The sequence below is a fragment of the Misgurnus anguillicaudatus genome, chromosome 5 (assembly GCF_027580225.2).
Source record: "Misgurnus anguillicaudatus chromosome 5, ASM2758022v2, whole genome shotgun sequence".
Classification (NCBI taxonomy): domain Eukaryota; kingdom Metazoa; phylum Chordata; class Actinopteri; order Cypriniformes; family Cobitidae; genus Misgurnus; species Misgurnus anguillicaudatus.
Genome location: NC_073341.2, coordinates 33385004 through 33399637, shown reverse-complemented (window position 1 = coordinate 33399637; position 14634 = coordinate 33385004). Strand labels below are relative to the sequence as shown.

Here is a 14634-nt window from a genome sequence, read left to right as displayed (position 1 = left end):
GTCGGGCCGAGTACCAAAACACACTTGTAACCAATCAGCAGTAAGGTGCGTGTTTACCAACTGACATCATTGCCTGTGTTGTGTATGTGTGGTACGGGTCTATCAAAAGAAAGTCCAGATTCTATTGGGGTAGGGGCGTGTTTTTAGATGATTAAAATGTCAACATTGGCTTTCAGAGATTGTGCACCCCGCCTTTAAATCACCCCTTTTCCAGGTCGTTTCAGCTCATTCGCAGTTTGGCAAGAGCCTCGCGTGAGTCTGTAGAGCTCCGCCCCAGAGAATTGTTGAGATTGGTTCTTTTAAAGGTGGGGTGCGTGATTTTTGAAAAACACTGGAAAAGGGAGTCGGGCGACTACCAAAACACTTGTAGCCAATCAGCAGTAAGGTGCCTGTTTACTAACCGACATCGTTGCCTGGGTTGCATATGTGTGGGGCGGGTCTATCAAAAGAAGGTCCAAATTCTATTGGGATAGGGGCGTGTTTGTTTAGGTGATTTCAAATGTCAACATTGACTTTCAGAGATCATGCACCCCGCCTTTAACTGAAAGGTGGAACTTCCGTTGCCAGAGTAGCTATATTGAGTGTCGCATTAGACTTGTTCGACTTTATGCGGCGCCGTAAGAAACGACAGGCGGATGACGTTAAAGTACCGCGAGAGCGATTTGAGAAACCATACGGATTTCGACTTGCTCTCACGATACTTTGACATCTAACACCTGTCAGTTCTTGTTCACAAGTCGAAAACACCTTATGTCCCGTATTCAAAGTAATATGAGTGGTCAATCTTGCTCTATTAATTATTTTATGTAATGGAAATTGTTATAAACTCAATAAGTCATATTAAATAATAAAACAATTGTTCAAGAACAAGTATATATTTAATAGTGACCAAGAATATGCATGCATCTAATATGTAATTCTGTCGACATACATTAATGTTACATAAATGCATGAACTCATCAGGTTTGTTCTTACTGGATGTGATGAATAATTGTATAATGATTGTGAATAACAGAAGGTTTAATTTTATTCATCAGTTGCTTTTCTTGTGACATGGGTTTGTTCATTACTGTGAGCTATTTGGATCAACAATCCTTCCCATGAAGAGAGGAGCACCGATCTCATCGTTCCACACGATCAGAATGAAGGGCTGTAGGGCTGTGAAAATAGGGAAAGAACGAGAGAGAGAAATGCTGGTCGCCGCTGCCCCCTCCACTCCCTTCTCCGTGAGCGACAGAAAGGCACGATGGCGAGCGTCCGAGATGGGTGATTGTTCAGTAGTCATACCACACAGGTTAGGATCATCGAAGAGATTTGATAAACCTAAAGAAGAGAAGAATAAAAATAACATTATTAAGGAAGATTCACCCTTACGTTGTTTTAAACCTGTATGTTGCAAGCAGAACAAAAAAGTTTATACAGGTTTGTAACAACTTGAGGGTGAGTAAATGATGACACGTTTTAATTTTGAGGTGAACTATACAGTGTGACCCCTGAATATATAATGTATATGAGGTTGAGTAAATAATTTTGGTCACTGGAGCTTTAAACGTCACAACTCTCTATACAGTAAAAACAATCTCACCCAGACTGGTCAATAACCTCTCCAATGGTGTGGTCACAGCCAGCTTTATTTTCGGCAGCGTGACCTCCGCAGTTTGAAGTGCGATGTTGCTCATTTCAGAAACCATTTCTGAAATAGTATCGAAGTTTATTTTACTCTCCATTTTTGTGAAGGATTCTTCTGATGTTGTGGATGGCAGCAGTATGTAAAGACTGTTTTTGTCTGTGAGAGGAAACCTTCCAACCTTGAGTGAGAAAAATTGTATGTATAGTATATTGTACTGGTGATGAATGGGACACGTGGCATCGTTTCTAATTCTTATTGCAGTAGTACTTACCTGAGCTTGTAAGTTTTGGATGTAGCTTATGCCAAGCTTGTATTTGGAGCTGAAGAGGCAGGGCACGTTTTCAACCTCATCTGAGAATTTTGTAAACTCTGCCATTTTATTCATGGATTCAAAAACCATCTTCCATTTACCTGTACAGCACAAACGCACACGAGTGAACATCCCATCTTCAAAATAAATCGATCATTAGAAAGCCCATACAGATATAATGGCACTTACTGTTAAAGTAGACGGCATTTACCAGAACAAACATTGTGGATGGATCCACATCATCAACTAAATGAGTGATTTTCCCATGCGTTTTCTGTTCCACCCATTTATTGATGAGCTTTGCGTTGAGATCACTGTCACCGGTCAGCTTCTGTGGTACTGAGTCATAAAACTCCAGTGATTGGTTGATGAATGCCTCACCCAACGTTTGGTCTATGGGAAAATGAAACTCTTTTAACACATTATAGATATGAGTACTAGTTCTTGCACTGTTTAATTGGCATTGTTAATTTTCAGTTGGGCAGAGTCAAAATAAAGAGACCAACGTGACTTTACAGTGCATTTAACCCTAACCTAACCCTAACCTAACCCTAACCATTTTTTTAATCAGTACAACCTTTGCTCTGTCCCAATTATGTTACAGCATTGCAGAATACCTGGAGCGTAATAGATGGTAGAGGCCATGCCCACTGTCTCTTTGGTTAATTTTTTCAGTCGTTTCATTTCAGAATGCACACAGGAGTAGTCGTTGGGTATCTTGAGAGCATTTTCTAACTGCGTTCTGGTCTCAGCTCGGGCACCTTGGTAAAACAGAATGAGGGAGTATTTACATCAAGAGAACAGCAGGTCAAGAGAAAACAATGTTTTTACTGATTGTATAATGCCCATTTCAACGTTCTTACCCAAAAGCAGGTTAGAGAGAACTGTAGCAATACTGATTGGGGAGAAGATCAAGTTTGTTGTCGGCTTTGAACCTTTAAGATGAGAGTAGACTGTAGTGGAAAAATGAACGAGCGATTCCCGCAAAATTGATCTCCATGATCTGTTCTCAGGATCCACGCAGGGCTCCCAGGGGCCGGTTTGGTTATAGCAGCGGGGCAGAGGAGGAGCTTGAGTGGAAAATGACAGGTAAGGGTTACATGAATGTGGACATTTTTTACTTTCATTGATTAATCAAAATTTTCTTTTGTTTTCAAATTCAAAAATTGGACCCAAATACAACCGTCTTCATCTTAGTTTTAAAAGAAGATTTAAAAGAAGTGTCTTATAGGTATGAGAAACACCTTCAATTTCCAGCTCCACCAACAGCGTCTCAGTCGAATCATGTGTGATACATTGATACATTCCAGAATCCTTTTCTTCAGCCTTAAGAAGTTGTATGGACCAGTCCTGTTCTTCAGGCCTGATATCCCAGAATACCCTGTCCTCATTGTTGTGTTCATCTTTATCTTTGGGGTAAAGCTGCACCCAGTGTCCAGATATCTCTCGTTTCCAGACTACAGGGGCTTGTTTGTTCGGTCCAGATGGGAGAGAATTAGGAACCTGACATGGAAGGGTCACATCATCGCCAGCTTGCCCTTTAATGACTTTCCACTCCCAGAATGGTAGCGGTTCTGAAAGGAAATTAAACATGGAATCAAGTTTGCTGGTCCTGTCTGGATTTTGGCAGCTTCCCAAGATCTTATGTGATGATCAAACAACAGCTTTATTTTAATTTACATTATGTAGATGATTTAAAAAAGACTCTTACGAGTCTATAGGTACTTTTGCAAGGCATCCACTCATTGTAAAGAAAAGTCTTACCTGCAACACGTATTGTGAATGTTCTTCCCAACCTCACCCGACCTTCTTCTTTCCATCCTTCTTGTACACACTTGTACTCTCCTTCGTTGGTGGCATTTAGGTTTGTGAGGTGCAAGATGTTGCCTTTCCAAGGCAGGAGACGCTGACCGTGTGTCTTAGCGGGCGTAAACTTCCAGGTAAATTCAGAGGCACCCAGCACAGGTGCATTATCAGGAAGGCAAGGAAGGGAAATGTCGAGGTTTGATGGAATGGTCAGATCACAGGAAGTCAGGGAGAGCTATAGGAAAAATAAAACATGCATGATGAAATCATTACATATTTAGTGGCGTAAGGATTATTTCACCAACAAAAATGAAACATTGGTCATAATCACCTCTAACAAGAGCAGCAGAACGATTCGATACATACTGATGGCAGTACCCCTGGTGAGAAAAGCATACTTTAGGTTTTAACACAGATAAAATGTTCATGCACTGTAAAAATGCACAGAATTTTTGTCAAATCAACACATATTTTTATGTTAATTTAATATAAAAAATAAGTTACACAATTTTAACTTGAATTTATAAGTTATGTCAACTTTTTTTAAGCCAATACTTAAAACAGTAGGTTGAATTGACTTGCAAAACCAATTTTTTTAACTTTGTGCTGCATTTTTTTTCATTCAGCAGATGTTTTACATTCAAGATGTTGAATGATTGATGATTGATCCCATGCACAACCTTTGTGATGTTAATGCAATGCCCAATTGAGTTTTGAATTGCTTTTCCCTAATGTATTTCTGCCTCTTTCTAACAAGTACAATAAATATCTATTAAAACGTACACTGTGAAAAGTGAAACGTTGGATTAACTTTAAAATTACTTTAATTGGTAACACCTAAAAATGTAAGTTATTTCAACTTTTTTATTTAAACATATAAGTTGAAACAACTTAATTTTTTCAGGTTTAAAGTATTTTTTAAGTTGATCCAATACTTTAAAAAAATCCGTAGAAATTACAATGTTATTGCAGCTGGGTTGCCGGTAATTTACCGTAGATTTAAATTTATGTTATCTTTATCTTAACAGAATATATACAATAACAGCCTCATGCAAAGCATTCTGGGAACCAGAAATCATCATCAACCTTTTTCTGTTTTTTGCTTCAGATTTTGTTTCCCAGAATGTTTTGCTTGATGCTGTTGTTTTGTTTTACTCTGTAAAGACAAAAACTTGTAAATGTTAAATGTTCATTTGACTTTAAACAAAATGTTGCCAGTAAATAACATACATTTAAATCTACGGTAAGTTACCGGCAACCCAGCTGCAATTTCTACTGATTTTTTTACAGTAAACTTTTACTTTTTACAGCACTGTAAAAAATACTTTGCTGCCTTAAAATTTTTTGTTGAATCAACTTGGATTTACAAGTCATTTTAACTTACTAGTTATAAAATATAACTATATATAAGTTATAAAATTAAGTTGACTTGTCTCAATTATATTTTATAAATTGTGACAACTCATTTCTGTTGACATGACTTGTAAATCTGAGTTGATTTAACAAAAAATTTTTAGGCAGCAAAGTATTTTTACAGTGAGTGTAGCTTGGACATTTAATCTTCCATATGGCAAAAAAACTTTAAAAAAATCAAATATTTTTGGCCAAAAAATATATGTACGGAAATATATTTTTAAATATTTTTACAAAAATGTATTTATCACCAATATATTTGTTTTGCCATTTTTATGTATATTTCAAAATATATTTTAAAAATAAATATATATTTAAGCATTTATATTCATGTTGCATTGTAAGAAAAACTTTATATACACAAACATAAAATGTTTGAAAAGGTTAAAATGAAATATATTTTCAACTGCAAAAATATACTTATAATTTTATATTTTATGCATACTTATATACATTTTATACTTTATACATTTATACAAACTATTATATTTTTGCCAGGAACATTTTTTGCCATATATGGGTTATAAACTTGGAAATGTATTTGTTTGCCCCTAAATTACATTTTGAAATATATGCTAATATATGAAGGTTACAACTAAATATATTTTCAAATTCAATATTCAATTAAGCTTTACATTATACAAAATATATTTAGCATATATTTAAAACATATTTTTGGCCAGATAACTAGTTTTTCTTTTTTGCCATATGGGCTGTTTAGAAAAATCCAACAGACAAATATGATAACAAAGCAAAATACTATTCAAGAAATATAGATGGACTTACAGATACAGCTTCAAGCTCATGAAATGTTATTTATTGTGTCTGTGTGGCAGTTTCTTGTGATTTTTCTCCTGCGTTCTCTTTGGTAATTGGTAAATCATTGCACAAATGTTTGCTAACACATTGATTTTTTATTTACACAGATCCTGGATTGAAATCTAACAGATTTACTGAAAATCACATGACAGAGTCTCTAACAGAGGTCAGTGGTCAGCTAAGGCAAAATAACAAACACATTATATAGTGCAAGTTAGAGAGACCCACAATCATGTTTTGATTTGATTTTCTGTAATTAAAAGCAAGACTGATATTGTCTACTACACTGAAAAAATGATTCATTCAATTTACTCAAATTTTTAAGCTTCATTTAAACAAACAAACAAAAAATTAGAAAAACAAAACAAAAAACCTTTGTTTAAATGTAGCTTAAATAAATTGATTTCAACCACTTACCTTAAAAAATTGAGTAAATTGAATGAACCATTTTTTCAGTGTACGTTCATCACTTTGCTAATATATTTTTAATTATATATAATTGAAAGATATATCATTAGCCTTAAAAATGATTTTAAAACGTGGACTGTTGTCAGGACCGATGGTATGGAGTTCAAATCCTGTCTCGAGGTTATTTGTTGATCCCGTAGCCCTTTCTTCACCCTGCTTTCCTGTCCTCTCCTAATACTTTCAAATAAAGTTAAAATGGCTCCAATAATCTTTGCCAGTCTTTTTTGGCAAAGTATAATTTGTCCAAGGACCCACCAACATATTTGTAAATGGAAATTTGAGGAAATGCAAATATTTATAATTGAGTAGTTTTCATTTCTTATTTTATTTTATTAATGAAATGTAGATTTTGTTGCAATATTAAAATGCCTTATGTTATATCATAACACAATCATTGTCGTGTACTGAACTGTTTTTTGTGTCATTTACCGCTACAGCCAAGCGACTTTGTGACATCCACCTTATTTAACTGTTTAAGCTACAAGTGTGTGCCCACGTCCCTACTCACAGTTTGAAAACCCTTGTAATACAAAATGTGTTATTTTTCTTTAGTTTTCTGCTCGCAAAGTCAAGATTTCTCAGGCCCAGTCAGTACTATGTAGTTGTTTTGGCTTGTTTTTCTCTGTGGGTTTTGAATGTTAATAGATTATTAGTATGCTAATTAATGCAAATGTCACAGACGACTTTGATAAAAATCCACCGCGGGTTGCATGTGTCCCAGTATCTGCCTCTCAAGTGTTTCCCTAAAGAGTACTTACTGTAACAAATGTTTTCTTAAGTATGTTTTTCTAACACTGAAGTGGAGAAGTTAATTTTTAAAGTACCATTCACAGATAAAATTTTAATAATGCTGTGTTTTTGGGATGGTTAATACAAAGTTACTTATAAAAAGTTATTTGGCAACGTAGAGCACAAAATCGACTGAGTGACCTGGAGACTGCAGCTTTGTTGGGCAAAATAGACAATGTTGCCCACCTTTTTATCCTGAGCTAAAAGGGCATGTTTATCCTGAGTTTTGGTGCATCTCCAACACAGGGGAGTGAGCGGTTTTATCTGACTTTGACGCAGAAAGAAAAATTCAGTTGTGATATGGACTGAAATTCTTTTCTGAGACCGAAGCAGCTGTAAGTTTGTAACTAAAAACTCTCACCTGTGAACATGATGCTGATTTACAAATATGGTGAAGGATTGCAAGACGCGTACATGCTTCTGTATATGTGACCCTGCCTGTGGAAACCCAACTGAAGTCATTTTCGTGATTTACTGTTTTTTACACAAAACAATCCTACATAATGTAAATGTCACCTTGATATCTTAAATATTGATTATGTTTAAGATCCATTACAACACAAATTTCCTCTATAATCATTCAATCACTTAAACATTCTGTGATGATTTTAGTTATTTTTCAACAGGGGTGTATACAGTAGTGGTTTGTTGTTGTTGATGCCTAAATGATGAAGATTTATTCATAACCAGGTTGATTTAGTAATTTGAATAAAAAATATTAACAGTAAAGCAGTGCCATGACCTCTATGTGAGTGTTTTGCTGTGCTGTGTCTTGGAAGGCTGCAGTTTGGTCACCTGCAAAACTCCAGATAATGTGGTGGTCCTCTTATCAGAGCTCAAGGGCAGAGAGAGAGAGAGAGAGAGAAGAAAGAAGCTTTCCTTTGGGCAACACCCAACATAAGTAGGCCTAATTCTGATACTGTATCTACTGTACTGTAACTACATTTATTTCTCAAACTAAATTGATGACGCAGGATGTAAAACTGTAATCGTTTTATTTTTTGATTTGGTTTTAAACAAAGTTTCCATTTTCACACTTATATAATAATATGCATTTGAATGTAAACAGTGGCGTAGCAAGTCAGTCCCGGGCCCATATGCAAAAAAATTGCGGGCCCCCTTAAGCCAAAGCCCCCCCAACCTTGCCCATTGGCACTTTTAACTGTGGTGTGCAGGTCTGTTAACAATATATACTTTTAATAAGGTAGTCAAATATTTTGACTTTACTTTTTTACTTTAAAGGGTAGATTTAAATAAAGAAAAAATGAAATGTTTTGGGTAGTTTTTGACTCATGATTAACTTCTCCGCCTTCTCTTTTCTCTTTAAGGCCCCACTTTTATGTTTATATTTGTCCATCCTTAATGTTCATGTAGATAGCCGTTATAATAACCTTTCACACTGTGTTTTCTTTTTTTTTGGCGCGGCGATGCTTCATGTAAAAAAATGATGGCGTAGTAGTCTACGGCAGCCGCGGAGTGCAAAAAAATAAAATAAACGCAAACAAGAAATGACGGAAAAATTAGAAATTTCGTAGAAAAAAGTAATCACCACACATGATATGCATACAAAAATATATTTATTGCGGCCACAAATAAAAAATTTAATTGAATTTTTTTTTATTATTAAAAGCTGGGGCGGGCCCCCTATTGGCCTGGGCCCTTTTGCACATGCATACCCTGCATGCCCAGACGCTAAGCCACTGAATGTAAACTTTAATGTCCCTAAATTATTATTCTGTAGATGGTTGAAAATTAACATGAATGACACATTGTGGCAGACCATTTAACATGTGGGCAATTCCATGCAATTTCAACCATATCATGAAAAGCTTTTAACCATGATATCTCAGATGTAAATATCGTCGCTGTCCTTCCGAAATCTGTATCTCCATATTTTGTGAATTTCAACTCATTATTATTGGTCACTCTTATTCCATCAATAAAAAGTATTAAAAGTGCTTGTCAACTTAGACAACACAGTGTGTAAGCATTAAAAATACAGGGTTTATTCTGTTTCTTGATAAAAAGTGAATTTGGACATACAAGCTTTCGGAAGGACAGCAACAATATGTTGTTGTTTAAATACGTCTCTGTTAACATTTTAAAGCATTTTTTCAATTATGTTGCATAGTTATGTGCTTGCAGGGGCGGATCTAGAAAATTATTTATGGGGTGGCAAGGGGGTGGCATGAGAACTACGAGGGGTGGCAATGAAGTAAGCATCCTTGCATGGTTGTCGTGGATACAAAAAATTATATACTGTATATACTATATGCGGTGTATACACTGGACCTCAAATTTTTATAACATAAAAACAGGCAACAACAAATGTTCCTATACCCAAGCAGCTACCTTTAGCATCTCTACTGTAGCACCATTTGTCTTAATACACACATCTTACCAATATCTAAAAACACTGACTGTAACCATGATGAGCAAGGTTGAACATAATGGTATAAAGACTGTTATATAAATAAAATAGGTTTGCCTAGTTTATATTAATGTAAAACATATTTAAAAGGCACACATCTCTTTCTCTCATAACCCTCTTCTTTAATCCTTTCACTCACTTCATGATGGATTTCTGTCTTTTCACTTCTTTTAGCTATTTGCCATCCATATGTTTCATTCTTTCATGACTTCATCTACTCCTTTCCCCACAACATATTTGTCTGTTTTATTTGTACCTTCCACTCCCATAGTATTTGATTTTTCTATTATTTTTGGTTAAAAAAATGAAAATGGATATCAGCCTTCTTTTCATAGTATCATTAAGTTTTGTCTTTCAAGCTTTCTAAACATACACAACACTGAATAGTTTTGTCTCCTTAATGAAGACTATATCATAACGAGTGATTTCATATATGCGCGTATGGAATATTTTGATTGCTGCACTAGCTAACAAGACATGACAGGCTAACTAGAAAGAACTGCTTAAAAGATATTTACTGCTTACACAAACGTGCAGTTCAGTTGTTTTTATATATTAATATTAAACAATCAACAGTTTAACTTTTGTATTTTTATCCTGATGCAACATTTATCTGTAAAATATGACCGTATTCAGTACTCTGATTTGCTGATGTGATGCTCAACTTAATCACTTAAAGACACTAAAGAGAAACCACTAATGTTTTGCCAGCATGTGATGATGTGAGGTGCTTTATTAGATCAGAATTACTTGCTACAGACGTGAAGAGACTCTCTCTTCATGGGCATAAGTTGCACATCCATAAACATTCTTGCCTTTCACTTCAACGATGGAAAAGTAACGTTTGTGCTTTTTATACTTTGTGCTTGCGTCCGCTACCTTTGTTTTGAGCTCGTTGTACTTTCCATCGCTCTGTTGTCGCGGGTTTGTGCGACTCGGATCACGGATGGACTGCAGCGCGAGAACCGGGCTGCATGTGAATGCCTTGGATGGGGTGATGCATGCTTTCACGGCAGTTTCCAAAAGTTTCCAACCACGCCAGAAAAGATCGCTAGATTTGTCCTAGTCGTTTTAAATAAAGTCGCTAAAGGGGTCTAAAAAGTTTCTTAATATAGCGACCAAGTTGACAAGACTGCACGGACTTTTTTTACACTGTAAAAGACTTTCTGCTCTGACTGACTGTTCGTGCTTGTATATGAACTCTGCTGCCTCTGGTTGGCTAACGATGGAAATTAAGCCAATCACAATCAGCTATGTGGTTGTCCCACCCCCTCTAAGACACACACACCAATCATCGTCAGATATGTGTCTCCCACCCCTAAACACACGCAGAGAAAAACTACATTGCCTTTCTGGTTAAAAGAGCCTACTCGGGTATATATTATATATATTAGGATACCAGCGCTGGGGTGGCATATGGGGTGGCAATGCTTTTATTTAGGGTGGCAACTGCCACCCCGTGCCACCCCGGTAGATCCGCCCCTGTGTGCTTGCAAATTTCAGAATTGTCACGTCCATAACAGAGAAATATCACAATATGGTGTTTCTTCCTCAAAAAAGGCACATACAAAATTAAAATAAAAGAAATATTATTTGTTCTTTGAAGAGACGTCCCTTCTCCATTTGTTGATTATTGTTGCTTTTGGTTTTTTGTTTTTCCTACAAAGTCTCCCAAAACTTGTGTCCTTTTTGACACATCCATAACGCATGCACGTTTCCCTCATTTAAAACTGAAAACATGAGTGTAGACTTATATATTTTTGATATTGGGACTCTATCAACCTATGGAGGACCACAAGAGTCATGCAAAATGTAATAAAGAACTTCAATATTTAATAACTACCTGGACAGTAAAAATAGCAATTAATACATGTGTTTAAAAATTCATGAATTAATCTATAAATAAATAGACAAAGTTACCAAAAAAATCATTATGTAACATTTTATTAGGCAATAAAAAGTGAGATTATAAAAATAATGTAGAAATGAAATATTAATCCATTAACAAATAGTTCATATTAATATAACAATTTACAAAAACATCATAAAACACTCAATAAGTTCATCATTTTAAATTGCATTTATAAATTCTTAATTAAATAATGGAATTTCAAAATGTATTTCAAAAAGCGATTTAAAAAGATAAATAAATAACTGGATTTATAAATTGAACTACAAATATAGGTTTAAATTAGGCATTTAAAAGGGCATTTCCGTTTAACATTTCTGTTTTCATTTTTCCGATGGTTCTCCTTATTCTTGTCGCTATTCGATTTGCTTTTCGTTTTAGCCTCTCTATTTAGCTTTTCCGTGACTCTTTGGGTCCTCATCCAAGATCTATAAATCTGCGCATGACGTACAATCAGAGCCAATCAGCAAGCTTGTTACATCCACCTGGCCATAGCTAATTTGTATTTCTTATTTGACCATTTGCAAGGACCCAAAGGGTCACGGAAAAGCTAAATAGAGAAACGAAAAGCAAATCGAATAGCAAAAAGAATAAGGAGAACCATCGGGAAAATGAAAACAGAAATTTTAAACGGAAATGCCCTTTTAAATGCCTAATTTAAACCTGTATTTGTAGTTCAATTTGTTTCAATTTGAAATTCCATTATTTAATTAAGAATTTATGAATGCAATTTAAAATGATGAACTTATTGAGTGTTTTATGTTGTTTTTGTAAATTGTTATATTAATTTGAACTATTTATTAATGGATTAATATTTCATTTCTACATAATTTTTATAATCTCACTTTTTATTGCCTAATAAAATGTTACATAATGATTTTTTTGAAACTTTGTCTATTTATTTATAGATTAATTAATGAATTGTTAAACAAATGTATTAATTGCTATTTTTATTGTCCAGGTAGTTATTAAATATTGAAGTTCTTTATTACATTTTGCATGACTCTTGTGGTCCTCCATAATCAACAAGGGTATAAACGGATGGTTCAATATATTAGAATTCATTCTTTGAGAATGTATATTTCATGACTTCAAATGTCACATCCATAATGCTGAAATTGCTCCATGGTAGAAATAATAAAGATTTTTTTTTTCCTTATTTACTTATCTTGATGTTTCTTACCTACACATGCCTTTTCTGCACATCAACTGTACAACTTTTATGGACCAACGCTTTAAATAAACATAACGAAACATTAAATTTGCCAGGCCGCCACGGACACCACCTTCAACGAAAAGTCAAGATCTTCGCAATTTATCATTGCAAAGGGCTTAAGATCAGTCTGACCAAATATTATGATGATCTGATTAAATCTCTACGAGCAGTAAATGTCCTGCTGCCACTAGGTGGCGATATGACTATAACTGAAAATTGTCATGTTGATGTGTTGAGGTCAGGACTCTTATCGAACATGTGAAGCATGGGGCAGATTGTACATTGTAAGCCTGAGTTAGAACAACTTCCTGTTTCATGGCGAAAACGCCTAAATTTGTAAGGCTGCCACGGACACTAGTGATGGTCGTTTTCGAAGCACTGCTTCATGAGGCTTCGAAACATTTACGAATCTTTTGTTTCGAATCAGTGGTTCGGAGCGTGTTTCAAACTGGCCCAAGTCACGTGATTTTAGCAAACGAGGCTTCATTACGTCATAACTGTTTCGAAACGTTTCGAAAATCCGATGGTTCACCACTAGGGGGAGTTGATCACATGACCAGTGTCTAATATGTTTCGGTGAACTCGGGTCAGTTTTATTATAAAAGTTCATAAAACATTTATCCTTCTGACTAATAACACTGCCATTTTGTCTATTTATTGTTTATAGACAGATTTAAAATTACAAAAATGTGCATATTAAAAGGAGTGTTAGTTTTAATGATTTGTTTGCCCTAAATAAAACTTAAAACACATAATACACTTTTAACTATGTCTTAATTAAGTTAAATAATTTTTTTAACATATTTTAATAAAAATCTTGCTAATATTTTGTAGAAAAAAGGTGTAAAATGTTTGGCCATATCTGCTTTACACTATTTTGACCAGCAGGGGTTTGCCAGCGTGTGTAGTGTTTCGAACTGCTTCGAAAAACTGAATCAATTTTCGAAGCAATTGGTTCAATTGATTCGAAGCTTCAAAAAGCTTCGTTTCTCCCATCACTAACGGACACACCCTCCAGAAAGGTCAAGATCTCTGCAATTTAACATCGCAAAGGCCTTTAGATGAGACGGACCAAATATGATGATGATCTGATTAAATCTCAAGTAGGAGTTTTGTACGAAGTCTGGAAATGCCAAAATTTGCACAGAAATCACAGCGAAAATAGCTGATTTCCTGTGGGGTTTAGAGTTTGGTTCCAAGGGACTTTTTGTAGGTCTTGAGATGATAGATGACCCTTCCAAATTTCATATCTGTATGTTTTTCATAGTGGGAGGGCTGTTCTCATGAAATTTTTCAAGTGGCGCTATTGAGTCATTTCTGCACGCGTACTTCTGATGCCTATACCACATGTAAATTTTCGTCACTTCTGACGCGTGTGCAAAGTTTCAAGAGGTTAGAACAACATGAGGATGAGTAAATGATGACAGAATTTCATTTTAAGGTGAACTATCCCTTTAAGATCTGCTAAGATTGGAAAACTAAAGGTTTTACGGAGTTTGTGACTGAATGAGTCTAAATATATCAAAAAAATCCTGTTACTCTAACAAATTGCACCCTCAAAATCTCATAAACATACAGTATTAACTATTAGACATAAGCTCAATTTTATGATACTCTTTCCTAATGAAAATATTTTTTCTTTGAGTATCTTGGTACTTTTCACACATTTGTTAAACCAAAAGATGCCAGGTACATTATATCTGCACCAGTTTGTTATAAATAAAATGTAAAAAATTTTACCAATGCCCCTCTATGTCCTCTAGTAAAACTAGAAAATCTGTGGTATTTAAACTTTCACTTCTCTGATGTTCAGCAATGCAGAAAATGTTTCAGATTTGTGTTC

At 35.1% G+C, this 14634-nt stretch overlaps 1 protein-coding gene across 1 annotated transcript; it reads right to left on the bottom strand.

The window, feature by feature from the left end:
• Positions 1-856: 856 nt before the first annotated feature.
• On the bottom strand, positions 857-6056 carry serping1 (serpin peptidase inhibitor, clade G (C1 inhibitor), member 1). The gene is made up of 10 exons (XM_055167952.2): positions 5946-6056; positions 4078-4126; positions 3705-3981; positions 3185-3514; positions 2804-3010; positions 2558-2701; positions 2130-2333; positions 1902-2041; positions 1586-1808; positions 857-1323 (listed from the first exon to the last, which is right to left on the bottom strand). Exons 1-10 carry the CDS (start codon positions 5963-5965, stop codon positions 1067-1069), a joined length of 1851 nt encoding a protein of 616 aa, XP_055023927.2. The 5' UTR covers positions 5966-6056; the 3' UTR covers positions 857-1066.
• Positions 6057-14634: the final 8578 nt, after the last annotated feature.

Bases quoted from the DNA above. Each gene is read 5' to 3' on its own strand.
- serping1 (XM_055167952.2), bottom strand. From the start codon at position 5,965: ATGAGCTTGAAGCTGTATCT. The intron at 3,011-3,184 runs GTGTTTCTCATA...TTTCCACTCAAG, and splicing joins GGTGGAGCTGGAAATTGAAG to CTCCTCCTCTGCCCCGCTGC. The intron at 1,809-1,901 runs GTAAGTACTACT...TTCTCACTCAAG, and splicing joins TCCAAAACTTACAAGCTCAG to GTTGGAAGGTTTCCTCTCAC.